This window comes from Leptopilina boulardi, unplaced genomic scaffold (assembly GCF_019393585.1).
Source record: "Leptopilina boulardi isolate dan_hultmark-lab unplaced genomic scaffold, ZJU_Lbou_2.1 LbouV2_368, whole genome shotgun sequence".
NCBI classification, from domain to species: domain Eukaryota; kingdom Metazoa; phylum Arthropoda; class Insecta; order Hymenoptera; family Figitidae; genus Leptopilina; species Leptopilina boulardi.
Window position 1 is genome coordinate 3865522 of NW_026137938.1, and position 27789 is coordinate 3893310.

The window sequence follows — 27789 nt, forward strand, 5'->3', positions numbered from 1 at the left end:
AAAACAGCCTCTCAGATAATTAAAGTGGATTTTCTTTTTTTGAGTATAGCAATAAATTTTTAAAATCGTAAATTTTTTTTTATTATTTCCTTAAGAGCAGATGCATCTGAATAGAATTGTTTTTTTTTTTAATCAACACCGTGTTTGATACGCCATTGTAAAGATGTTTTACTACTCTGTAGAGATTAAATATATTGTTTGCCCAACATACGGATTGTTTCGCTTCAAGAGTCAGTCAGTGCCTCATCACTCTTTGCAGCGAGAAGCGCAAATCGTGTGAAATAATCGTTCAATTTAAAGCTAATGTTGCGTGTCACAGGTCGAAAACTAAAGTTTATGTAATTCATTAAAAAAAAAAGAAAATTTAACCGGTAAATTTGTGCAAATTATTTATAAATATGGAATTCTAAATGTGATTTACGGTAATTTAAAAATTTTCAAATTATACAAAAATTAACAAATTTAATATATAATATAATTTTTTAATAGTTACAAATTTTAATTACAGGAAAAAAAATATGTTTATCTGGAACAGCTATATTTTTCTCTACAATAGCGAAAACATTCGCTGTTTTAATGAAATATATCGCTGTTCCAGATGAATTAAATATAACACTAAAATTAAAAAATCCGATTAAAACTGATTCAAATCATTTTTGGAAATATTAAATCCAATTAACGTAATTAAAAAATTTAATAAAATTTTAATTGAAACCTTTGGCTTATCAGTAATGCTAATGGAGAAAAACATTGTTACTATATAACCTTGTAAATGATTAGTTTTAGTGAGATGGTTTTAATTTTCCAAGAATAATAAACTTGAGAAGAAGAAAACAATGATTTGATGATAAATGAAAATAGTTTTTCTTAATCTTAAGTAAACAAATATTTATCAATATATAGCTAAAAATAAGATAATATTGATATAAAAAGAAAATTAAGAAAGCTACATTGAAAAAATATTTATTTGATTCAAATAATCGATTACTTGACTATTATTAAATAAATATATTTATTTCACGGAGAGAAATAGATGGTACGGGGTACTATCTAGATAGTACCAGGTACCATATTTGATCTTTCATATACGGACAGCTATCTAGATTCTATCTGTTACTATCTAGATTATAGTGGGTAACATAACCATACTTTTTGTAACATCTTTGATAGTACCGAGTAGCATAATGATGGTACTGGATAACATCTACTTTTTACCATCTTAAGATCATAAGTTCTTACCATCTATTTCTCTCCGTGTTCTATTAAATTATAATTATTTAATACAAATAAATAATTATGATTATTATTACTAGATATCATTAATTTCTAATAATATTTAATTCTAAAAATTCTATTTTTTATTAGAATAATTTTTCTATGTTAGAATTAGAAAAGAAAAAAAAATTTCCTTTTTGTAATTATTTAAAAATACAATGCGGTTTTAAAATTTGAAATATTTTTATCTTTCATTGAATAATATAAGGAAATCTAATTTTCTCCTAATACAATTTCACTTGGTGCTTAAAGAAAGTAAGAGAAAATTAAAAGTTGAAAAATATCATATTTAATTTGATTAGATTTTTTTTTTATTCCGGATACTGTTATTTTAATCCCAGTTTCACAATGTAGTATTAAGGCCAACTACATAGTAGGCTATTACATTCTCGTGTGGGTGACACACACACACACACTTGGTTTGTTAATTTAGCCAAACAGATATTCTTATTTCTATCCGTAGTTTTTATACCGTCATTTTGGAGATTTAGAAATAAAATAAAAAACAAATATAATTTTTAAAAAATGATAATTTTTTAGGGCAAAATGATTATTTTTATAATAATTATTAATTAGAATTTTAATGTGATTAGAATTCAATGGCAGAAATTTCAAACGCACCGAATTTTTAATTAATAGAATTTTTAAGACGCCGAATTTTTATTTGTCCGAAATTACAAATGACCGAATAAACCAATCGAACAGAAAGATTTCGGCGCAATTTTTGAAAATTTACCAATTAAAAATTAACAGGAAAATCGTGATTGGTCAATTAAATGTAAATTAAATGAAAAAATAAAAATTTTACAAAACAAAAATTCTATCTAAAAATAAATAGAAAAATAAATAGAAATTTGTATAAAAAGAAATAGAGTCAAATGCTAATTTAAAAAAAGAAAATTTGTCAAAAAAAAAAATTATATTTCCCCAAGATGGAAATATGAAATCATAATTGTATTTGTCGTCTTTGGATATATGCGTAATTTCATTGGTACCAAAAGTCGATCGTATAAACTGGAGTCATAAATATGAGAGCGTTAACGTGCAAATGTAAAATCGATTCAATAGCAACAGTCTGTTTCGTAACGTTGTCGTCGTTGCAGTTTAGGTATAGAAACGTTAGAGAGTATATATATATATATATATATATATATATATGGCAAGATGTGGTGATCGCGGGGGGTGAAAATAGCTTGGACTATTGCGGCGTTCGTGCAGATAGCATTGCATATTTCATGGTGTACAGAAACGTAACGTACGCCCCGCATGGGAAATCCTAATATGGCCGCACGTTACCAACTTCCGGTCCTGCATCCTCTTCTCTTACCCTAAAATTTATCCTTCTCTACCAAAATTCTTGCGGGTACAGAGCAAACGTATATAAAACACATTTATAATTAAAATAGTCATCGTTTCCAATTTTTTTTTTAAACATTAATCATCAATAAAATATATTTCATTTACAAATGATAATAATCCTTGGGAATTGTTTCTATTTTTTTTTTTTTTATTAATCCGTTACTATTTATTAAATTTTCAATTTAAGAAGAAAAAATATGAGAGAAGCAAAGTTTCGTGGCTTTACTTTTATTATTAATTAATGTTTCATTTATTTATTTAATGTGCAAAATGCTGATCGTTAATGACTATTTTCTATCGGCAATGTTGTTCCTAATTTTTAGATTGATGTAAATATCATTTTTCAGACAACTATTTTATTATTACAATAATAATCCTGATATTCTTTCGGTTTGTAAACACTTTTGAAGTTAGTTGTTTTTGCTTATGCTTTTGTTTTTTACACTTTTATTTATTATTATTAATTTTAATTTTGCATTAGTTTTTTGTACACTAAAAAATATTAAAATAGATACTATAAAAAAAATTTTAAATTAACAATAATATTTACATATTTTTATAAGAATAAATGTGTTGATTTTTTATTATTCAAATTACATTTTTTATAATAAATTTAAATTGTTTTTAATTAATTATATTTATTTATATATTTTTAATGTGGCGGCCAATTATAATTTTTTAATTCTAATATTAAAAATTAATTATTGCTAAATTAAAAATATTATTTACATTATTTTAATTATCAATTAAAAATATTATTTACATTATTTTAATTATCAATTAAAAATCAATTTTTACAGTATTTTTTAATATAAAACAGTATAAACTTTTCAAACAGTTGCTTGTTTTGAAGGTTACAATTTACTTTCTCATAATTTGAAAAACCGCGTTTCCCCTTTTAAAATCAAAACGATTTTTCAACGCCTTTGCCAAAGAGCTGCGGCTCGGACCTCAGACTTGAAAGCGTCTTAAAACACAACCTTTGCATAAATTGTTAAGCATTGTAATGATAGTTAGAAATCGGCCGGTAAATATTTATACTAAATATTATCTCAAGTCGGATAAACAGGTTACCGACTGCGGAGCACTGCAACGTAGTACCCGATTTCGCCGCGCGGGCCGCATCGCTAAAAGCTCTCTCGCATACGCTCAGCACACCGAACGGCTATATATAAGCTGTGATCCCGCTGAGGACCGTCACTCTCGTGCTACACGGAGTCTAGGAGGGTCTTACCCACCTGAATAGGGGTTTTACCCCAAAGAGCCATACTCCCGGAGTTTTACCCCGAATAACTTTCGTAGAGAGTTTTACCCGTTTAGACGGGTTTTACCCGTTGAACATTTTATCGGTTTTTAATGTATATAGTGTAAAGTAACGTATCACGATGTAAACTAACGTAACAAATGTATAGTAAAGAATTGTAAAGCAACGTAAAAAAATGTATAGTAAAGAATTGTAAAGCAACGTAACAAAATGTATAGAAAATAATAGTAAAGTAACGTAACGAAATGTATAGTAACATAATATTGTATTCACGTAGTTTAAAGTAGATTTTCCATTCTTTTTACCGTTTTTAATCTCCGGTTTTAGATATACTTAGAGTTTTACTCTTCGTATAATTGGAACACGAGTTTTACTCGTGGTTCACCATTGTATCGCGAATTTTTAGGCAGTATAGTAACAGATTTACGGCTCATCACAGCGAGTTAAAGCCGATTTCGTTAATGTGCGGCTCAAATAAGCGACGTTCCAAATTGATGCCGATTTTCGATGCCGCAGCTCAACATATTTCGAATAGACGCCGATAAATTGTTACTCGAAACCGACTTCCACGATTTACTTGTTAATCTTTGTCACCTGTATATATATCGTGTAAATAAATAATTTGTTATCAGTTTGTAATTAAGCCGTTGTTATTTTTTTTTTGTGTTGGAATCAAAACGAACCCTGGCTCGGTGAGCTAAATATTGATTCTTTCAATTACAAACGTTACAGCATAAAGCGCAACCTTTCTGGTTATCTAGCTGTTAATACTAAAGCATATATTACGACGGACGGACGGACGCCAAAGCGAGCCTGGGCCACGAAGCTTTAAAAAAAAAAATATAGAAATTTTGTCCCTACGTTGATTTTGATTTCAACAGAATTCTTTCGGCGTTAGCAAATTAATAGAAAAACGATGTGAGGGCGTATATAAAGTTGAAAACGAGAAAAGTCATTGCCATATATCACTATTAGGTGAACCAATAACCGTGCATATTGATGCATGTTTGTCGATGCGATGCAATTAACAAGTTTCAAACCGGAATGTTGTAACGATTTTTTAAAAAAATGGCTAAAACCTTTTTTTGTCACAAAATTGGCACAAAAAAAAATAAAATTGATAAAGATTCATTATTTTTTTAATCCAGAATATTCGCGGCGTTCAAATCACTATATTTTTGAGAAATATAGATATTAGATATATAATAATTCAAAACTAAAAACAAACACGCAGAAAATGCAATTAGAGAGGAATTTTTGAATCTTATTTCTTTTCAACTTTCTATTATTAATAATTTTTTTTTTCTAGCTTTTAGTTGTTTCCTATTTTTAGAATTTGAAATAATAATTTACTTTCGAATGGTATATAAAACAAGAGTAAAACAATAAAAGTATCTTAATTATATCTAAATATATAATTTTGATCTAAATTTATATTGAAGTTACAATTTATAAAGCACCTTGTTGCACGCACGGAATCTAAAAATCGAGTAGAAAATTTTCATGAAATTTCACCCCAGAGATATTAGGATGAATTTTTTTTTTTGTTTCTTTTTTTTCCAAACTTTATTCGATAAATTTTTTTTCTTTTACTTTATTTAAATATTAATTTTACAATATTCAATATCCCCCACAGCATTAAATAATGAAGTGCAAAATTCGATTTCTAACCTAAATAAAATATTTCGATCCAATATAAATATATATTTCTTAAATAATTTAAAAATTATTTTCTATATCTAGATTTTAAAAATTGTTTTTTCATTTCTAGTTAATTATTAAAAAATTACAATTTACTGAAAACAATTTTGAGCACTGTATATTTATATCATTACTATATTATAAAAAGATATCGCCGCCGACGTTGATTCAAGAATGAACGCTACGCGAGAACTTCGACGCTACGCGGGAGATCACAGTACTTGCCTACCATTCAACTCACGAAGCATTCAGACTCACGTACCATTCATAATTTGTTTCAAATGAAAACTAGGCGAGAATTTCGACGCTACGCGGGAGCTCACAGTACTCGCCTACTGTTCAACTCGCGTAGCATTAAAACTCGCGTACCGTTCAGAATTTGTCTCGAAAATTTTAGATATTCTACTATCTATATAAAAAACATAAGTTAAAAATTAACATAACATCAATACTCAAGGTCAAACGACAGAATCATAGATTAAAACGAACATAACTTCAAAAATCAAGGACAAATGTCAAAAAGCAAAGTTTTTGATGGAATAGAGACGGACATAACCTCAAAATTATTATCAGATGGTCAAGATATGACCCTTCCTTTAAACTTTTAAAGGACATAGGTCAAAGGAGAACATAACCTTAAATTTACGTTGAAGGTCATAGGCGTGTAGGCGAACATAACCTCAAAATTTGGTCAAAGTTATAGAAAAAATCTGACATTAGCCCAAAATTAGGGTCATAGGTTAGAAAGGACGTCATCCGTGGTACATCTTAGAAACAAATTCTTTAAAAATAAAATAATAAATTTTATTTAAAGAAATTGGGTAAAATTAATCTTTAAAAACATATAAAAATTTATTCGGTCCCTATTTAATTTTTCAATTGCAGAATAGATGAAAATTTAGTTTACGGATGCAAGTTAAAATATAGTTTATGTTCATATTAAAATATAAATAAATATCTGCTGTTCAAATTTAAAAATTTTTTATTAAATATAAATTTAATCAAAATAATATTTAATATTTTTAGTAAATTTAAATAAAGGGGTTGGCGCGTATATATATATATATAAAATTTATAATTATTACTGATGGTTTATGGCAAATCCATGTAGGTTATAAATTATAACTGCCAAGTAGCAAATGAATACTTTATATATATCTCCTTTTGGGAGATCATTCCAAATGATTTTGCAATAAAACTCTCTCTATATATATATAAATTTTTTTGTCAGTATCTGTAATCCACATGAATACAACATGACAGTAAGTTGCTAAAGGAATATTTGACATGGAAGGTGAATTAAATTTAAATATCCCTCCTTCCCTTGAATTTTCCATCTAGTTCTTTGATATGTTAACGAGACTCTGCATGTCGGAAGACCAAAGGCCGAGAAATTCTTTGATAAGGATTTTCTACTTTTTATTTGTCATTCTCTGCTTCTGTATATACATATATCCAACGTTTTCTCTTCCCTATGCACAATATTCGCACGATTTACTTTTTTTTTTCTCTCTCTCTCTCTTTTTTGGGATATCGTTCCACCTATGAATAAATATGCAAATATCAAGCACCTGCTGCAGTCTTCACTGAGTAGGTATTGCTCATTGTTCTTTTTATGTCTCAACGGTTTTTTTTCCTTTTTTTTTCTTTTTAAAAATTTTTAAATTCTCCTGTTCTTTTGGTCGCACTTAAACCCTCATAAATTCTAGAAAGTCAAAGTTAATTCTGAACTTTTGTATTTTTTTACTTGTATTCTTTTACCAACAATAATCCTATGTGTGAAAAAAAAAATTCGTGCGCAAGAATTTTCCATACAAAATCATTTAGAATTTTTATATTAAAATATTTTATTAGAAATAATTTGATTTTAGACGAATTTTCATTTTTTGAATTAGCATTTGACAGAATTTCTTTTTACACGAATTTTTATAGGGAAAATTTCTTAGGCCAAGTTTTCTGTCTTTAATTAACCATTTTTTTTTTGCAGAATCTTTATTTTATAGTAATTTTATTTAAATGACTTTTTATTTAAAAGAATTTTAAATTAATTTGAATTTGAAGTTAACAGAATTTTCATTCAATCGAATTTTATGTGATTCGAATTTTTCAAATAGGCAGAAATTCCAATTCATTGAATTTTCATTTGTCCGAAATTACAAATGTCCGAACCATCAATCGACAGAATGAATTTGGGCGCCATTTTTAAAATTCACCAATCACAATTTTCTTGATTAATTTCTAATTGGTAAATTTTCAAAAAATTGCGCCGAAATCTTTCTGTCGATTGTTTATTCGGTCGTTTGTAATTTCGGACAAATGAAATTTGTACAAATATAAATTCGGACAAATTAAAATTCGAACAAATTAAAATTCGGTAAATTGAAATTTCTGCCATTGAAAAATTCGGAATCACATAAAAATTCGATTGAATGAGAATTCAAGTAAATTAAAATTTCTCTTAAATAAAAAATAATGTAAAAAAAAATTGACTAAAATAAAAATTCTGGTAAAAATTTGTAAATGTGAAAAGTTTAATTTGAAAATTGGTCGAAAAAAAATAATAATAATTATTAAATATTTATTAATAATATTTATATTATTATAATTATTAATAAAAATTCTAATTAATTATTTTTTTTAGGAAAAATTCATGCGCCTTGAAAAAAGATAAAAATCGAAAATATACTTTGAATCGTGAGCCAAAATTTTAGAAAGAGAGAGAGAGAGAGAGAGAGAGAGAGAGAGAGAGAGAGAGAGAGAGAGAGAGAGATTTGAATTTTTGCGTTTTAATTAATATTATTGATTTTTAATATATGCAATAAGTCATAACTGGAATTACTATTTGATTACATTCAATGAGTACCTATTTCAATTCAAGACATATATATATATATATATATATTCAGATGCAAAATTTCAATATGAGAATTGAGATACGTCATTTTAATATTATAATTTTTATTGGAAAAGACGAGACTTGATTATGAATTTTTAAATGAGAATGAATAAATTGACATTTATCAATGAATAAATTGACATTTATCAATAATTATATTTATATACGGAAAAAATAGAATTCTAAGAATATCTTCGATTTTAAAAATCGCGCCGAAATCTTTTTGTCAATCCACTTGGAAAGATTCCCCGAAAAGTCCCCCCTGGAGGTTCTATCAGAATTCCGCCGGAACTTCCAACGTAATTCCGTCGGAATTCCATCGCAGTTCCAAAGAATTTCCGATGGCATTCCGATTAATTTTTTTTTCAAAATTTTTAGAGTCCTAATTCCGTTGGAATTCCGTCAGAACTCCGTCGGAATCCCATCGGAAATTCTTTGAAACTCCGATGGAATTCCGACGGAATTAGATTGGAAGTTCCGGCGGAATTCTGATAGAACCTCCAGGGGGCACTTTACGGGGAATCTTTCCAAGTGAGAATGGTTTGTTTAGTCATTTGCAATTTCGAATAAATAAAAATTCTATCAAATTAGAAATTTTGTTAAAATAATTTTTCGATTAAATAAAAATTCTGTAGTAGGAAAAATCGGTTGTATGTAAATTATATCAAATAATAATTCGAATAAATCGAATCGGCTTAAAAATAATAATTATTTGACAAATGAAATTCTAACTAATGATTTTTAAAACATAATCATGCGTCCCAATTTTTTTTATTATTTTTCCCACTGACAGGAAAATTTTCACGCATTTTTCTATATATAAAAATGAAATATATTAAGGAGAATGAAAAAAAAAAAAAAAAAAAGTTTCAAGTGAAAGCCCGTGGAAATTGCAGATTCAGCGTGGCAAGGACGTGTAATAAGTTGGCTGAAAATTGTGGCCCTTTTAGAAAAGAAAAAAAAAAAGCCGGTGGTCTGCTTATGCACCCGTATCATCTTGTAGGATTGGGGGAGAGTGGAAAGGCAAAAAAAAGGTGGGGGGGGTGCAAGGGTAAGATACAAGAACGCGAGGCACAGAATCCAACTTATATATGAAATTTCCATATCGTCGGAGCGAAAAGTACCATAGCACACCCGGTGCCAGTGACGTTGTTGTAAAACGAATGCATATATAGCTATTTCAAGTTTCGTCCTCCCTGGAATGTCTTGCGCGAAACATTTGCAATTCCAGAGGAATATCTTTGTAGCGAGAACAAGTATATATATATATATATATACATGCACCTGGAATAAAATCTCTCAATGATAAAAAAGAAAAAAAAAAGAATACCAACTCAAGTGCATACTTTATGAAGAGTGTGCTTTCCCTTACTTTAAACTTTGATGATGTTTATGAAACAAATAATTCTTCGTATTCCTTTTGTTGATTTATAATAAAATATTTATGTAGTATTTCAAAAATTTACTATACTGCAGTGAAAACTAAATAATTTTTTTTAAACCAAATTAATTGAATTAAATAAACTGTATTACCAGTAATTTCTGTATATTTGAAACAAATACCATCTCAAATAATAATTATTTGTTACAAATAAATATATTTACTTGAATCAAATAATTTTTTGAAACCAAATAGTTGAATTAAATAAATTTTATTATTGAACCAATAATTTCTAAAACAAATACAATTTAATTGACCTAATTATTATATTATAATACATATAAATATTTGTTTGATACACTCAGAAAAATTATATATTATTTGTCTCCGAGCCTACTAAATTTATTTGTTGTAAATACAATTTTATTTCATTTAAATAAAAAATTTATTTGAGCCAAAGAAAAATTTATTTCAATTAAAATGTTTATTAACGTCAAATAAAATTTTTATTTACGACAAATAAGTTAATAGGCTCTAAGACAAAAATATACGTTTATTTAACTCAAATATAGGGGAATAGTGTCAGGGTTGGACACAGTTTTGGTTTTTTGTTTATAAATATTTTGTGTAGATAAATTCAGTCAATTGTGGTATGTGGGTGGAAACATCTACAAAAGAGGAACACTTTTGCTGTGGACCGTAAATTGATTGGTCCAAAATTAAAAAAGTTATAAACATTTAAAAAAAAAAAAAATCTAGTCAGGTTTGGACTTTTCAGTCAGGGTTGGACACTTTTTGAAAATCGAAACGCATTATTGGTAAAAACGTAAAATAACATTTGTAATGTTTTTTATTTTCTTATTTTTTCATGTTTATCTTCACTTATTGTTTACAAATTGTAAAGCTTCATGGGTTTAAAAAAGGAATGAACTCAAATTACAAAAAATAACGCTTTATTGTTCCAAATAACTCGAATGAAATGATGAACAAAATTTATACAATTTAAGTATTATTTTTCTAATATCTTTGGCACAATTTTGCACTGAAATATCAATAAAATAAAATTTATTTATAAATTGTGTCAAATTCATAATTAATATGGGTGTCCAACCCTAACTAGAATCATCATTTTCGAATTGTGCTAACCATAACCAGACATGTGTTGCGATTCGATTTTTCACTTTTTTTCTTCTTAAATTATGTACCCCACAATACATTCAATAAGCTTATCTTGCCGAATTCTTGCTTTTTTTAACACATTTTTTAGGTTTATTCACAAGTCAAACAAAACTTTTTTTGTCTCTTCGATTGCACCGAAGTCACAGGAGACGCTACTTTTGATTCTCCAAAAATGTAATGCCACAAAAAGTTAGGTTACACTACTAGAAGATTCGTCACGTACGCACACAGGTGGCGCTAGTGTTCTTATTTAAAAAAAGCCAAGTGTCCAACCCTGACACTATTCCCCTATATATATATTATATTTGGTTCAAATAAAACATTTCTCTAGATGTATAATTTTTATTCTTTTAAAACTATTGAATTTATCAAAAAACTTACACATTCTTCTTTGAATAAAATATATATTCTTCCTTCAACTCACCTAAAACAAAAATAAAAACATTTTTTAAAATTATTTTAATAATTAATAAATAAAAATTATAAATTAATAATTAATAACTAATAATTAAAAAATTATAAAATATATTATATACCGTGGATGTCCCAGTTACTGTCCACCTAAGACCTAGTTTCCGTACAGTTTAATTTTCAAAATAACATTTATAAAAAAATTATTTTCTTTTATTTGTTTACTTAAACTAATAAGTCGATTGTGTGCCAAAAGGAATAAATTATTGTTAAAAAATAATTTAAATTACTATACGAGATATTTGTAAAATGGACGGAAACTGGGACATGGACAGTAACTGGTACATCCACGGTATGTCGTAAATTGAATGTTTTTGAAAAAAAAAATTATTGAAGGAAAAATTCAACAGGGAAAGTAGTTTTGTGTTAATTAAAAAAAAAATTTTGTTGTCTTTTATTAAATTTTAACTTTTTTTTTATTTCTCATTTTTTCCATCTCATTTTTCTGACAAAAATGTGTGATACACTCTAAATAAGCTTTCATAATTAGACTTTGTAACACAATAAAGTGACTTCAAAAAAAAAAAATCTTACGTTTCGCTCAGTGAAACTAAGAAATTATATTCTCATTATGTAGCTTAATTAAGCATATATAGATTCTTAATTAATGAAGTAGAAGAAATTTCTTTCAAGATCAATTTTTTACTTTTTAATAAAATCAAAATTCAATATTATATCGTTTTAAAACAAAATCCTTGTTTTTTTGTTGAAAATATTATTTTTTAAATTTATTATTTCTTGATTTGAAATTTATTTATTTATTATTATTTTTATTATTAATTATTATTATAATATTCATCGAATGATTTAAATATTTTACCGAGTAAATTCAAGTTTTATTAATAATAAAAATAATAATTATTAACATTATTTTTAAAAAAATATATATTATTTATAACTTTCTTTTTTTAATACAAAAGAAGTATATAAAAAAAACATTTGCTTTTCATAATAACATATATATTGAAGAAAATAAAAGCACAAAAGAAAAAGCAATTTTTCTTTTTTGTTAATAAAAAAAAACGTAGTATCTCTTCGAAGCAGTTTTCATTGGAATTGCAGTAAAAAAAGAAGTACTACTTTTTTTCCTGCTTTTTTGATGGCGGTTTAAACAAAACGAAGAGCTGCGTGATATGAGAAGCGAAAAGAAAAAAAATGTTTTTTAAAATAAAGTGAACGATAATGGGAAGGGGGGGTGAGAAAGAGAGGGTCTCCACATTATAAAAAAAAACCGCAAACATTTAAATCGCCTCCTGCTTGATAATATATATATATATATATATATATATGTTCCGAGGTATTTTTTTTTAGCGAATAATCGAGAAATATAAAAAGTGTCTTTTTATTAATTTTTGATTTAAAAATTTTTTATTAATTTGTATTGAAAAAAAATATCTTTTTATTTATTTTTAATTAAAAAAATCTTTTGATTAATTTTTTTATTTCCTTTTTTTGATGAGAGAAACAATTGTGTCTATATATAATAAAATTAAAAAAAACTAAAAAAAAAAATAAAATTATATACTTGCAATAGCAAAAAAAAAAAATTTTAAGTTTTCAATGGAATAAAATGTCATTGTTTCTGTGTGTATATATATAGTGGAGATAAAAGTGAAAGTCCAGCGAAAGTTTCTCCATACGGGTAGTTTATTGCATATTTCAGTATATAAGAAAGTGTTCTTGGCAAACTTTCTCATCAACTAAATAATGCAATATTGATTGTTAACACATAATCGACACACATCCGTGCGATCAATTTTAACATCCTGCTTCTTTAAGGAATCTAGGAAGTAATAATGTTGAAGGGTCATTTTTCATATTATCTGTTCGCATATTATAAAGATGGAAAAAATCAGAAATTAATTATTTTTATATAATCAATAAATGTAATATAAAATTTATAATAATATATTTTTTTACTATAATTAATAATTAATAATAATAATAATAATAATAATAATAATAATTAGATATAATAATAGTAATAAAAAAATAAATAATATAATAATCATAAAAAATAGAAATAATAATAATAAATTAATTTTCATTTGGAAGATAATGAAATTTTAATATTTCTGTTTCATAGCACCGCAATAAAAGGTGAAACCTTTATTAAAAAAATATTTGAGAAATTTGGAACAGAATTTATTATAAATGCTTTCCAATTTGGAGCACAGAGTTATACAGTAATTTGACCCAAGTTCAGTTTCCAGAAAACGGAACTAGGTCATTGCACTAAATTGTGAACGGTAACGACAATGAACTTCGACCATGAGTATATATGTATATATTTGGCTTTCTCTTGGCACTTTCACACTATGGGTGTCTCACGAATGTTTGATGTTCAATTATAACAATACAAGTGTCATTTATTCAATTTTAAAAATGAAAAAAAAAATAATTTGCAACTAGTAATAATGATATTACAATATATAGTAAAATTTATTAAGGAAAAAGTAATTCGAAATAATTTATTTTTTTTTGTAAAAAAAGAAAACATTTTTTGTAAAAGAAAAATATTTTTTTGTCATTGTAAAATAAATAAATAAAAGAAAATATTTTTTTGTAAAAAAGATAAAGTTAAAGGACTTAAATTGTTGTAAGTAATAATCGTTAAAAAAAAGATGAGTAATTTTTCAATATTAGGGGAATATACTCAGGGTTGGACACTTCGTTTTTCTTGAAATAAAAACACTAGCGCCATCTATGCACGGACGTGGCGAAACTTCTGGTAGTGAAACCTAACTTTTTGTGTCATTACATTTTTGGAGAATCAAAAGTAGCGTCTGCTGTGACGTCGATGCATTTGTAGAAACGAAAAAAGTTTTGTGAGCGATGTAATTAAACATAAAAAAATGAATAAAGAAAACAAGAAATCGTCAGGTTAAGTTTATTGCATGTATTGTGGGGTTTATGATTTAAAAAAATAATGAAGTATCGTCTGCTGTGACGTCGGTGCATTTGTAGAAACGAAAAAAATTTTGTGAGCGATGTGATTAAACATAAAAAATGAATAAAGAAAACAAGAAATCGTCAAGTTAAGGTTTAATCCATGTAATGTGGGGTTTATGATTAAAAAAAATGAAGTGAAATGTAATGTAATGTAATAAATAATATTAATTGTCAACTATAAATAATAATAATGTAAAAATGAAAAAATTAACATAAAAAACGTATTCAGTAACGTTATAAATGTTATTTTATTTTTTTAACCATAATTCGCTGAGATTTTCACAAAGTTTCCAATCCTGACTAGATTTTTCTTTTTTTTTAAATGATCAGAACTTTTTTAATTTTAGACCAATCAATTTACGATCTTCAGCAAAAGTGTTCCTCTTTTGTACATCTTTCTAACAATATAACTTAATTGACTAAATTAAATTTTTTAAAAAAGATTATAAACAAAGTTTAAAACGGTGTATATATATATATATATATATATATATATATATATATATATATAGGGAAAAATTCATTTTGTCTCCTTTGCGCGCTACTGTTTGTATATAGGCACACAATATTTTCTTCCAATTTAGTCTCATCAATTTCTCGTTTGTAGAAGCGTCTCGTTATATCGTCTGGCCCTCCGGGTAACAATCCAAGTTCGTCAGTGCGTTCATAAAACGATTTGCGCTCAAGGTTCTAAGCTGAAACTCGTTTGCTTCTTTCATTCTTGAACCGTTAGTCACTTGCTTTTCCCTCGTTTACTACTTTTATAAAATATATAATCTTCAAGTTCAAAGAATTAGTTTTTTAACTTCTTTGTCAATTTTATTGATTTAAATTTTTAATCATCTCTTGAATACAATATTTGTTTTATATTAAATGAAAATTACAAAATTAATTAATAAATAACAAAAAGAATTAACTAAATTTCATATTAAGGGTGCTTGGATTAACTCCTCAAAAGTTGTTTTTAACTTGGAAAAAAAATGTTAATGAATTATTATTTAACAAATTAAAATAATTTTTTTTTTCAAATCTTTCGAATTTAGGTGAAATCAATTTTAAATTTATTTTTAGTTCTAACTATTTTTTAGTTTGAGGTTATAATAGAAATCTCCTTAAGGCGAAAAAAAAATTAAAAACCAAATTTTGGTTGAAAGAACCAAAATAAATTGCAGTATACTGAAATTTTGGTTGAATCAACTAAAATTTTATTTGGTTCAATAAAATTGTTTCAGCATTTGCAAAAAATTATTTAAATATAACGAACGTCTATTTAGATTAAATAAATATTTATATTTTGAAACAAAAATAAATTTTGTATGACATAAGGAAAAAAAATTATGTTAATATATAAAAATTGTATTTTTGGTTCAAACAAAACGATTTTTTCTAAGTGTAGAAATTATAAAACCCGATTTCCTGTTTAATGCTTATGAAAATAACAACATCCTTCTTGTAATCGTTTTCATGCAATATTTAAACTTGAATATTGCCGTTGCTCATGATCACTTCTGTCATCTCCATAATTTAAACTGCGTCACGTTTTAATGTATACACAGGATGTTTGTGCCCTATTTTTTTAAAAAGACATTTTATACTTGAAAGTAAATATTTGCATTTAATATTAATGGTATTTGTAAAATTTATCATTAAAGCTACCCTACAGGGGAAAACATAAGTACAAACAGAAAAAAAAGTTTTGTTTGAACCAAATATATCATTTTTTTTGTATTAACAAAATTTTTGGTTATTTCAAAAGAAAAAATTATTTGATTCAAATAAATATTTATTTGATCTATATAAACGTTTGGTTTATTTTAATAAATTTTTCGAACAAGGAAAGAAGTTGATTGAATCAAGTATTCTTTTTGTTGATTTAAAGAAAAATTTCATTTATTTGGTTATTTCAACCAAATTTTTTTTTTGCTGACTGTAAGTGACACCTACATTTTTCCATTGTATGATAGTATTTAAATAAACTGTCAATTAAAAAAAACCTAGCCCCCTTTTCTTTAAGAGAAAATGAAAGGAAAAAAAAAATACTAAAAATAATTTGATTAGTTGGAAAATTGCATTTTGTTACTTTGCAAAAGTGAATCCAATAAAAATTGAAATATATTAAGGGGAGAAAAAAAAGAAAAATGCAGAGTTCGCTTTTTTCCGCATCAAAGGATAAAGTTCTTAAGATTTGTAATATATTTCTGCAGGCATCCCAGGTACTTATATATATATTACATGTGACTGCGCACCATATATATTCACCTGGGTAAGCTAACTGCTCTAAGTCCGTTCAAAAACCGTTGCTAGTAAATATTTGAAGTGGCCAGACACGGCGTTTAAATTTTGAGAGTAGTAGCTCAAGTGGATTCAGTAGGTAAAGTCATGGAGAAGGGCTCAGCGAAATGTTACAAGAGTTGTTAATTATTTCACCCCCGAGTTTTAGAGTCACCAGACATAGCACTGCTCTACAGAAAAGTAAAAGTTAAATGTATACATATATATGTGTGTGAGGATTATTTACAAAAGAGAGAGGGAGAAAAAGACTTGTTTGTTGAGTGAAATTTTGCAAATTAAACAGAAAATAACGTTTGAAAATACAGTTAATTAAAATAACTCAAATCAAACGATTAAAAAAGTTTTCTTTTAGTTATTTCATTAGTCGGTGTTTAATTAAATTAAAAATTTAATTTTTTTTTACTTTAATTACATTTATAGGATTTTAAATTTCGCGCCATTATTAACTAGATTGAGAAAAAATATGTGATTCCCCGATTTTTAAATTTAGATTTTTGGCGCGTAATTCAAAAATTATTTTTTCTTTAAATACAACTCTTGGATTATTTTTCTAAATGTATAATAAAAAAAAATTCTTTATTTAATTGGATTTTGAGGGGAGAGAGAATAGTAAAAAAAAGAACATTTGTTATTTGAATAATGTTAAAACTAAGAATATTTCTAGCCTTTTAAATTTCGCGCCATTAATTATCAGATTGCGCAAAGTATGTGATTCCCCAATTTTTATGTTTAGATTTTTGGCGCGTAATTCAAAATGCATTTTCTTTAAATACAACTTCTAGATCATTTTTCTAATTGAATAATGAAAGAAAAATTAAAAATTTTCTTTATTTGATTGAATTTTAGAGGCAAAGTAGTAAAAAAAAAAAAAAAAAAGAAAAAGAGCTTTTGTTATTTGAATGACATTAAAATTTTTTGCGTTTGGAGAGATTGGTTGAAAGGTGATTGTGGCATGAATCTAAACTGCACAAAGCTTTGATCATGCAAATAGGAATATTCTATAACGTCAGGTTCCGTTTCACGAGAGTGGAACTTTGTCAGTTGCTTTGGAATTCGATCGGGATTTAGTTCTAGAGGAAACAGCATTACTGGCTCCTCAACTCTTCCACCATCTGTTTTCACCCACGTACCTATTTCTCATTTTCTCTCTCTCCCTCTCTCTCTCTCTCTTTCCCTCTATCATACTCTTCCTTTCTCTCCGGTTTTCTCCTAATGTTTCCCTCTATACCTACTCTACATTTAAATCTTCTTTACTTCAGGAAATCCTCATTTCATTGAAAAGTTTCTAAAATCCTAAAATGAAACTTAAAAAAAAAAATCCCCACCTCTGGTTTGTTTTTCCATTCTAAAAAGCGTCATTTCCTTTTTTTTATAAAAAAATTTTTTATAATAATTAAAATTTATTTTATAAAATAAAAAAATTTTTTTTTAAATAATTAAATTTCAAAAGATTTTAAGTTTTGGAAAATTTTAATTTTTCAAGATTTCTTTAAATTTTAAACAAAGTACAGAATTTTTAATTAAAATTGTTTAAAATAATATATAATGATGGAAATTATTATTGTTTTGTTTTTCATCTGTTGATTCTTTCTCTGTTCTATTATTGGAATATATAAAAAAAACCCCGTTTCAAGTGCTACTTTAACATTGAGAGGAACAAAGTTCGAGGTTTTAGTTTCCATGTATAATAATTATGTTCTTTTTTTCTAATAAGGCTTGTATCAATTTTTTTTTGCATAATTTGTGTATAATTTTATTAGATAGGGGAATAGTGTCAGGGTCGGACACTTGGCCTTTTTTAAATAAGAACACTAGCGCCACCTGTGTGCGTACGTGACGAATCTTCTAGTAGTGTAACCTAACTTTTTGTGGCATTACATTTTTGGAGAATCAAAAGTAGCGTCTCCTGTGACTTCGGTGCAATCGAAGAGACAAAAAAAGTTTTGTTTGACTTGTGAATAAACCTAAAAAATGTGTAAAAAAAGCAAGAATTCGGCAAGGTAAGCTTATTGAATGTATTGTGGGGTACATAATTTAAGAAGAAAAAAAGTGAAAAATCAAATCGCGAAACATGTCTGGTTATGGTTAGCACAATACGAAAATGATGCTTCTAGTTAGGGTTGGACACTTTATACAGTTAGGGTTGGACACCCATATTAATTATGAATTTGACACAATTTATAAATAAATTTTATTTTATTGATATTTCAGTGCAAAATTGTGCCAAAGATATTAGAAAAATAATACTTAAATTGTATAAATTTTGTTCATCATTTCATTGAGTTATTTGAAACAATAAAGCGTTATTTTTTGTAATTTGAGTTGATTCCTTTTTTAAACCCATGAAGCTTTACAATTTGTAAACAATAAGTAAAGATAAACATTAAAAAATAAGAATAAAAAACATTACAAATGTTATTTTACGTTTTTACCAATAATGCAATTCGATTTTCAAAAAGTTTCCAACCCTGACTGAAAAGTCCAACCCTAACTAGATTTTTTTTTTAAATGTTTATAACTTTTTTAATTTTGGACCAATCAATTTACGGTCCACAGCAAAAGTGTTCCTCTTTTGTAGATCTTTCCACCCACATACCACAATTGACTGAATTTATCTAAACAAAATATTTATAAACAAAAAACCAAAACTGTGTCCAACCCTGACACTATTCCCCTACAATTATTTTTTAGACGAATTTTTTTTTTTGAATTAACATTTGATAGATTTTTTTTTTTTTTTAAACAAATTTTTTACTTAACAGAATTCTTATATGTATGGAATTTTTATTGTACATAATTTTTAAAACGCCGAATTTTTAATTTTGTCCAAAATTTGCAAATAGACGAATTTTTATTTGTTAAAAATTTGCAAATAGCCGAACAAATAATTGACAGAAAGATTTTGGCGCAATTTTTGAAAATTTACCAATTAGAGAATTATATATCAGAAAAATCGTGATTGGTCAATTTTTAAAAAAATGGTACCGAAATCGATTGTTTGGCCATTTTTAATTTTGGATAAATCAAAATTTGACGTTTTGAGAATTTTAACAAAATAAAAATTACCTAAAAATTCTGTTAATTAAAAAAGAAATTCTAACAAATGTTAATTTGAAAAATAAAAATTCGTCTTAAATAATAATTATATCTACTAAAATTTGTTGAAAATGAAAATTCTAACTAATAATTTTTAATGAAGATAATCATGTATTTGGTTGAAATAAAACATTTCACTGGCGTGTATAGAGTATAAATTTTGAAAATTGAGCTTTGCGTTTGAAAATCCATACTGGGAATAGGTTATATTAAACAAATCCCTTTGATTTACAGGTATTATATTGTATAGCATGGCTTTTGGACAGCTTTGAATAAATAACATATTTCGAGTGTACCAGGTCAATCAATAATCAATCAAATACTAAAATTAAATCCTAGTTATTTGAAACAGATTTTGAAAATTTAATTATAGTTTCTGTATATATATATATAGAAGAAGGTGAATTTTAATTAATAATTTTCGACTTTGTATATATTATAAAATAATGATATATAATAAACAAGAAAATTTAGGATCAATGAACAGTTAAACTTCCTGATGTGTGGGTATTTACACAGGCGGATAGCTTTAACGCGTATATAGATACCATAGAGAGAGGAGACACAGATGAGCGTTGTGTGTTTCCTTTCCTCGATAACCTGTTATCGTTCCTTTGCCTTTGTCATTATCGCTCTCTGGAGAAATATACTCCGGGAGTTTCAAGGCGAAAACTTGGCTCGTGCGAACCCTAACAACATTTTCCAAGTAGATATATATATAATACAGTGAAAGAGAGTGAGAGAGAGAGAGAGAGAGATCGACACCTGATTTCAGTATCCGATAATATTCTCGAATTCTTAATCGAGCCACTATTTGCGAAATAGTAAATTTCGACACCAGGAGGAATCTTCATTTAAAATTAATTTCCCATTACGTTGCCAATGCTCCCCCTTCCTCAGGATGATCATGCCGACGGAATTAAAAGCTAATCAATTAATAATTCGCTAAATTCGATTTTTATTTAATTTTATCATTGAAAAAAAATGTAGTACTTACAAAGCAAAAATCTAAATTGTTATAGAAACATATAAATTCGTTGCAGCCACAAACCAGATTTGTTAGACTAAGGAAAAAAATGTGTAGCAACAAATCAAGATTTGTTAGGTTAACAAATATTTGATGGAAAACAACAAACCAGATTTGTTGTAGGAACAATAAATTTGTAGCATCTACAAATCAAATCTGTTGTAGGAACAATAAATTTGTCGCATCTACAAATAAAATCTGTTGTAGGAACAATAAATTTATAGCCTCTACAAAACAAATCTGTTGTAGGAACAAACAAATTTTGTTGCACCAACAAAAACCATATTTTTTAGACTAATAACACGTATGGAAAAAGTTTTCTGCGGCATCGAACTATTTGCTGTCGCATCAAATTACGTTAGCTAATATATAGGGACAGCGAACAAATTTGCTGTGGGGTCAAAAAAATTTTTGTAAATTTTTGAAAATTAAGACTGATATTGTTTATCATAGAAAACTTTTTTGTTGTCATAGCAAAAAATTTAGCAGTCGCTACTAATTTTGATAGATCCGATAGCAAACATCAGTTAGCATGTGTAAGCAATTCTTTTTTTGTCCGTGAAAAAATTTGTTGCTCCGACCAACCAGATTTGTTAAACAAAAAAAAATAGCTTGCAACAAAACAAATTTGATTGGTCGGAGCAACAAATTTTTTCACGAATAAAAAAGGAATTGCTTACAAATGCTAACTGATGTTTGCTATCGGATCTATCAAAATTAGTAACTACAGCTAAATTTTTTACTATGACAAGAAAAAAATTTGCTGTGATAAACCTTAATTTTTAAAAATTTACTGTCATAGCAATCTTTTTTGATCCCACAGCAAATTTATTCGCTGTCTCTATATTAGCTAACTTAATTTTCTGTGACAGCAAATAGTTCGTTGCCGCACAAAAAAACTTTTTCTATCTGTGCAGATTTTCAAAAATTTTGTTTCTCAACAAGAAAAACTTGTACAAATAATAAAATCAAAAACAATAAAATCAGAATCCTATTTCTCTCGGGGTTGAAATTATTATATTTTGTTCTGAAAAATACATTTTGGCAAAAATACGCACGCACATGTTTTATATATGTGTATAACGTGCTTTATATGCTTCTCATGAGTTGTATAAGAATCTGGGAAGGAGTGCATTAAAATTTTACTAGGTTTTGCCAGAATGTTCGCTAGTAAAGAAAGAAAGAAAAAAAAAAAAAGAAATGTAAAGAAAGGATGCAACCAGCTATGTCGAGAGATATACAATGATGTAAAACTTCGACGCTACAAAATTCCCCTTGAACCAGAAAGAGAAAGAGAAAAAAAGAGAGAGAACTTCTGCCAAATGGAGTCAACATTTTCCCTCACAAATGGCACTTCTATTTCTCTTTTGCAATGCCTTTTTTCTCTTCCTTCTAGTTTATTTTGCAATGAAAAAAAAATCACATTTTTTTGATTTTAGATTCAAATATTAAAAAATAAATTAGAAAAAATCAAAGAATTATTTTTCAAAATTTGAGAGAATTTCTAGTTTGAAATTTTTCTTATTTTTCTGACAGTCTCTTTAATTGTATATCGATTACTGCGAGAAGACAATTTTTGCCAAAGAAAAAATTATTGAGAAGTTTGTTTCTGTAGTGAACTCTTTTTTTTTCTCCAACGAGTTTGCAGACATTGCAATTAACGGTTCTTATAACGGATGTGAACCAATTAGGTAGAATTGTTTACCGTGCAGTTGTCCAATTCGTCACAAGTGACCTTCAATTTATTTAAGGTTAGGGTCAATAACTAGCTTTGAGGTAAAATTAAATCTCTTCCAATTTAATACAATTAAAAAAAAAAAAAAAAATTCTAGAAATTTTAGACAAAAATTATAAATATTAAAAATATACTTTTCTTTTTCGTCAATTTTTATATATTCTTGTTTTTTATTAACTTGAAGATATTGTGAAAATACATCTTCATAAATATTTCTTTTATTATCGAGCATCATGAAAATTTCCGCATTTATTAGAATAAATCCACCAATTTTATTTCAAATGGAATGCGACGGAATAAAAATAAATTTTCGAATCGAAAAAAAAAGAAACTTACGAATTCCGTTGTTTATTTAAATTTTAAAGTACAACTATAATATATATACTGATCCGGTTTATTGTAAAAAACCGGTTTCATCGATATTTTTTCCCCCCCAAAAAAAAAAATTGTTTCTTTTTCATTGATTTAATTTTATGGAATATTTGAAAAAAAAGTCCAATTCACGAAATTTTAATATATATTTGTACGAATTTTTTATTGATTTTTGAAATTTTAATTTTTAAGACGCCGAATTTTTATTTGTTCAAAATTATCAAATGGCCAAATAAAAGAATCGACAGAAAAATTTTGGCGCGAGTTTTTGAAAATTTACCAATTAGAAATTATCAGAAAAATTGTGATTGGTCAATTTTTGAAAATTGCCCCGAAATCGATTGTTTGTTTGGCCATTTGTAATTTTGGACAAATTAAAATTCGACTGCTTAAAAATTTCTATATCAGTTAAAAAAAAAATTCTATTATAAATTAAAAATAATGTAAAGAAAATTACTGTAAAATAAAAATTCTCTCAAAAATTTTGGTAACTTAAAATTTTATAAAATAAAAAATTCATATAAAAAGAAATTATGTCAAATTAACGACAAAAAAATATTTGAAAAATAAAAAATAATTTCGTAACTTACGCGATTGTTCATTTTAAAAAATATTTTTCAATATTGCAAAACAGGATTTCAAAGTACAACTGCTGATAAATATATATATATATATATATATAAATTTAAAGCGATTAGGAAATCATAAAACTTTCGCGCTTTACAATCTTTTATATATCGTTCACGATTATTAGAAAGCTGACGTGGATCCAATGAAAATTATTGCATCACTTTTTAAAACATTCAAATAGTTATGAATTAAATTCATTACATAAAAGAATACAAAATTTCCAAGATGAAAATTTCAAAATTATTTCTCGTGAAATTTTTTCTTTATTGCATCAAGAATATTCATTGTATTCATTTTTTTATATTTATAAATATAACAAAAGTATGAATTTAATTTCTAAGATTTATTTTTGGTGCACGACAAAAAAAAAAGACTGTAGATGAATTTTTTTCAGGATAAAAATAATTTTGTAAAAAAAAGAAAAATAATGAATGATTTATGATTAACGCGGAATTGAGCCTATTAGGAAAATTAACGTTAAGCATATAAACTGTAACCATGTAAAATACGTGCACGTTAAAGCTATCAATTTACCAAGTTTACTTCGCAAACCATCGCAATTTGCAGACGTACCAATTCAAACCGCTGCTCTCTTTCTCTCTCTCTTTCTCTCTCATTGAGGAAGGTTACATTGCAAAGCACGTTTCTCTACTTTAATACATGTGTGTAGATTTGCGCCAAAAATTGCGAAAATAATTCAAAAACCAAGATGGTTTCGGTGAAATATAATTTTCTTTTTTTAAATTTCTTTTCATTAATAGAAAAACTCCCGAGTTCGGAAAAATTTGATTCAAATAATCCGTGACTTGACTATTATCAAATAAATATTTAACAAATAATTTTTATTTAAAAAAAAAATCTCTAGGGACTAAAACTGTCATTTTAGCCCCTAGAGCGAAAAAGTAAACTATACGGAGAAAAATATGCTATTAAATCAACAGCATTTCTGCCAAAGGTATAAAAATTATTGATTCTAAAGCATATGCTATAAAATTTGTAAAATATTTTATAGATTCAATAGTATATGCTTTTGAATCAATAATTTTTATACCTTTGACAGAAATACTATTGATTCAATAGCATATTTTTCTCAGTGTAAAAAAAAATTATTTAGTTACCATTTTCAGTAAACTATACTGCTGCAAAATTTATTATATGATTACTATTTTTATTGTTTTGGCATAACTATTTTATTAGATGGTTTAACTAATTAGTTTGTTGATTCAAGGAAATATTTATTTAAATATAGTCGGATTTCTTTAGAATTAAATAATATTTTTTTTCAAATGGAATTTTTTTATCTCGACAAATGTATTTTTGATTAAATTTAAAAAATTCACATATGGTTCGGTAACATATGGCAATATCAATTTATTCCAAAAACTCTGATCTGCAAATTTGCTTCTAGATAAATGTCCAATTTCGAAAATCCGATTAGTTTGCTTCATTTGAAATGGAGATTATTTTTTCTTTTTTTTAATGAGGTAAAGACATACTTCAAGAAGAGTGACGTATAAGTGAAAAAAAAGTGTCTCTTTCTCTCTTTGCGAAACTTTAAATTGGACAAGTTTGAAGAGAGAAATTGGTATAAGAAGCGTTAACGGAATAAGAAGGAGAAAGTATTAAAAATTTTGTGGTTTACTAATTTTTATTATTTGAAATCAGTTAATTCAGAAAATTTAAATTTGCATAGAATCGTCGAATCAGAAACATGACACGTAGACTGTAAACAGAGACACGTTGCCTATTTCAAGAAGGTAATTTTATTACAACAGAAAGAAAGTATCTTTATAAAAAAAATTTACAATTTCTCTTTTTTGTACCAATTTATTTAAAATAAAGATACTAATTTTCTTTCTTTTCTCGTAGAAATAATTTTGGAGCTTTTTAGGGGCATGGTTTGATTTTAAATACACAGGAAACAATTTTTAATCTATTGTACTGTATGTTCGCAATTGAGAACTTTTTCTGTGATAAGTGAAAAGTTTTGAAACAACTGACCTTGAATCGAACTTTTTACCATCTTCAAGCGTTCCAGTGTAGTGCATGGTCAGCTGTTTTCCATTTTGTGATTTTTCATCACATACCTCGGGCTTGTAAATTGTTTCCACTTTAAGTTCTTGAAGTGCATTAACATGATTGACTAATGAAAGACTAATGAAAATGCAACACCACGTTACAATGCTTGTTGCACAAACTGAATGAGAAGGCGACATGGTTTTTTTTTTTTTTTTTTTTTTGAACACAAACAACGATGACGGTATGCCGGCAACGACTGAGGGATCCACAGAACCCGATACACCAAGTGAAGCTATCGTTGTGGGAGAAGGAAAGATATATTCATGAAGAGGGACAAGGACGGCTGATGGCATGCCACATTGCGCCGTCTCATTGGCCCCCACAGAGTGTGTATATGTAGGTCTCTCTGACTTGACTTTACTATTCCCTCTCGGTCACACACTTTTCCCTTCTTCTCTCTTCTTTCACGATTTGTTTCCGTAAAATTATTTCTCTTATATTCTCACTCACCCATCATTTTTGATATCATCTTTTCTATTTCAAGCTCTTTTTGTACCAAAAAAAAAAAAAAAAAAAAAAAAAAAAAATTTTCAATGATTTTAGATGAGGATCTTTATTGGCATGAAGAATATATGTATAAGAAAATGTGTCGAATTCTCGTATGTAGTGTTTAGAAGTGTCCTCGTTGTTGAAAATTGGACGAGATTTTTATAATGGTACAACTCAGGCATTTCCTCTCCATATTCAAAAAGTGAACGTCTTCAAGAGGCACATCTTCAATTTTTTATAGAGTAGAGAGAATTGGAATTTTGAGAAAAAAATTTAATTCGAATTTTTTTAGCGTTTTACTTAAAGAAAATTAATTTTAATTAACCAATTAATGACCATAACCACAGAAAAGCAGATTATCGAAAAAATAACTATTAGGATCCCAGCGTGTTGATTTAAGGTAAAAAAATAATAGAGACATGCTGATTAATTTTTTTTGAATTTGTAAGGAATTTTTGTTTATTTTCCAGGAAAACATTCTATTTAAAAAAACGGAATAAAATTGATTATTCTTAGTCTACTGCAATTTAGGTTCAATTGGTAGGTTTTTTTGAAGGTATTTTGAAGGTACAGAAGGTCAAAAAAAATAGAGACATGCTGATTAATTTTTTTTGAATTTGTAAGGAATTTTTTCATTTTCCAGGAAAACATTCTATTCAAAAAAATGGAATAAAATTGATTATTCTTAGTCTACTGCAATTTAGGTTCAATTGGTAGGTTTTTTTGAAGGTATTTTAAAGATACAAAAGGTCAAAAAAAATAGAAACATGGAGATTAATTTTTTTTGAATTTGTAAGGAATTTTTTCATTTTCCAGGAAAACATTCTATTCAATAAAATCGAATAAAATTGATTATTCTTAGTCTATTGCATTTTAGGTCTATACTGATGTTACGTATTTTTTGAATTGTAATGTTGTGACGTGTCAAATTTTGTAAATTACTTTTCTTATTTTTGACAAAGTTGTGTAATTGTATTTTCAAATTTCGGAATTGGTTTCTTTAAATTTTTTGATAATAAACAACGCAACACTCAATTTTGTGCGCTTGTCCATGTGTTAAATTGATGTAAACAAAAATAATTAATTTTTTCCTTTACCCTTTTAATGGATTATATAAAATTTAAATGAATGTAATTATATTTTTTACTTGAGAAACATATAATAATTATTAAAAAAAAAAAAAAAAAAAACTCATCCTCTTTATATTTATATCAAAAGTAAGTATTTACGCAGACGATGTTAGTAAATTATGCAAGGCAATTTTCCACAATTTGTTCTCCCTGTTCACCCATTGTAACGTTCCTTATTTCGAAAATTTCGTCTTTCTTTTCATCATTAAAGCTGCACAAAGCTGAGTAAATTTAAAAATCTTCTTTTTTTTAAGTACACCGGTTATAAAATTTTAGGAGTTTCTTCTCTTTTTCTATATTATATGTATTATTTTCTTAAAATGATGATACTCTGAAATGACAGTAATGATGTACTTTCATATTCTTTATAATATTGCCAAAAAATATTAATTTTTAATAATTTTTATACTCGTCTGTTTTTATTTTCAAAAAATTCTGACAATTATTTTTTTAAGGCAAAA

At 26.7% G+C, this 27789-nt stretch overlaps 2 protein-coding genes across 3 annotated transcripts in view; one reads left to right on the forward strand and one right to left on the reverse strand.

Moving 5' to 3' along the window:
- The window catches only part of LOC127287148 (FK506-binding protein 2), a 37035-nt gene extending 11106 nt beyond the window's left edge, over positions 1-25929 (reverse strand). The window contains exon 1 of one of the 2 annotated variants that reach the window (XM_051313939.1): positions 25632-25929. In XM_051313939.1, coding sequence (XP_051169896.1) covers positions 25632-25846 — 215 coding nt within the window. In that variant the 5' untranslated portion in view covers positions 25847-25929. The remainder of the gene's footprint in view (positions 1-25631) is intronic. The other variant, XM_051313940.1, reaches the window with a different exon arrangement.
- Positions 269-27789, forward strand: part of LOC127287146 (protein NDRG3) — an 82232-nt gene continuing 54711 nt past the window's right edge. Inside the window, exon 1 of the mRNA XM_051313936.1 lies at positions 269-422. The gene's annotated coding sequence lies outside the window, so the exon portion shown is untranslated. The remainder of the gene's footprint in view (positions 423-27789) is intronic.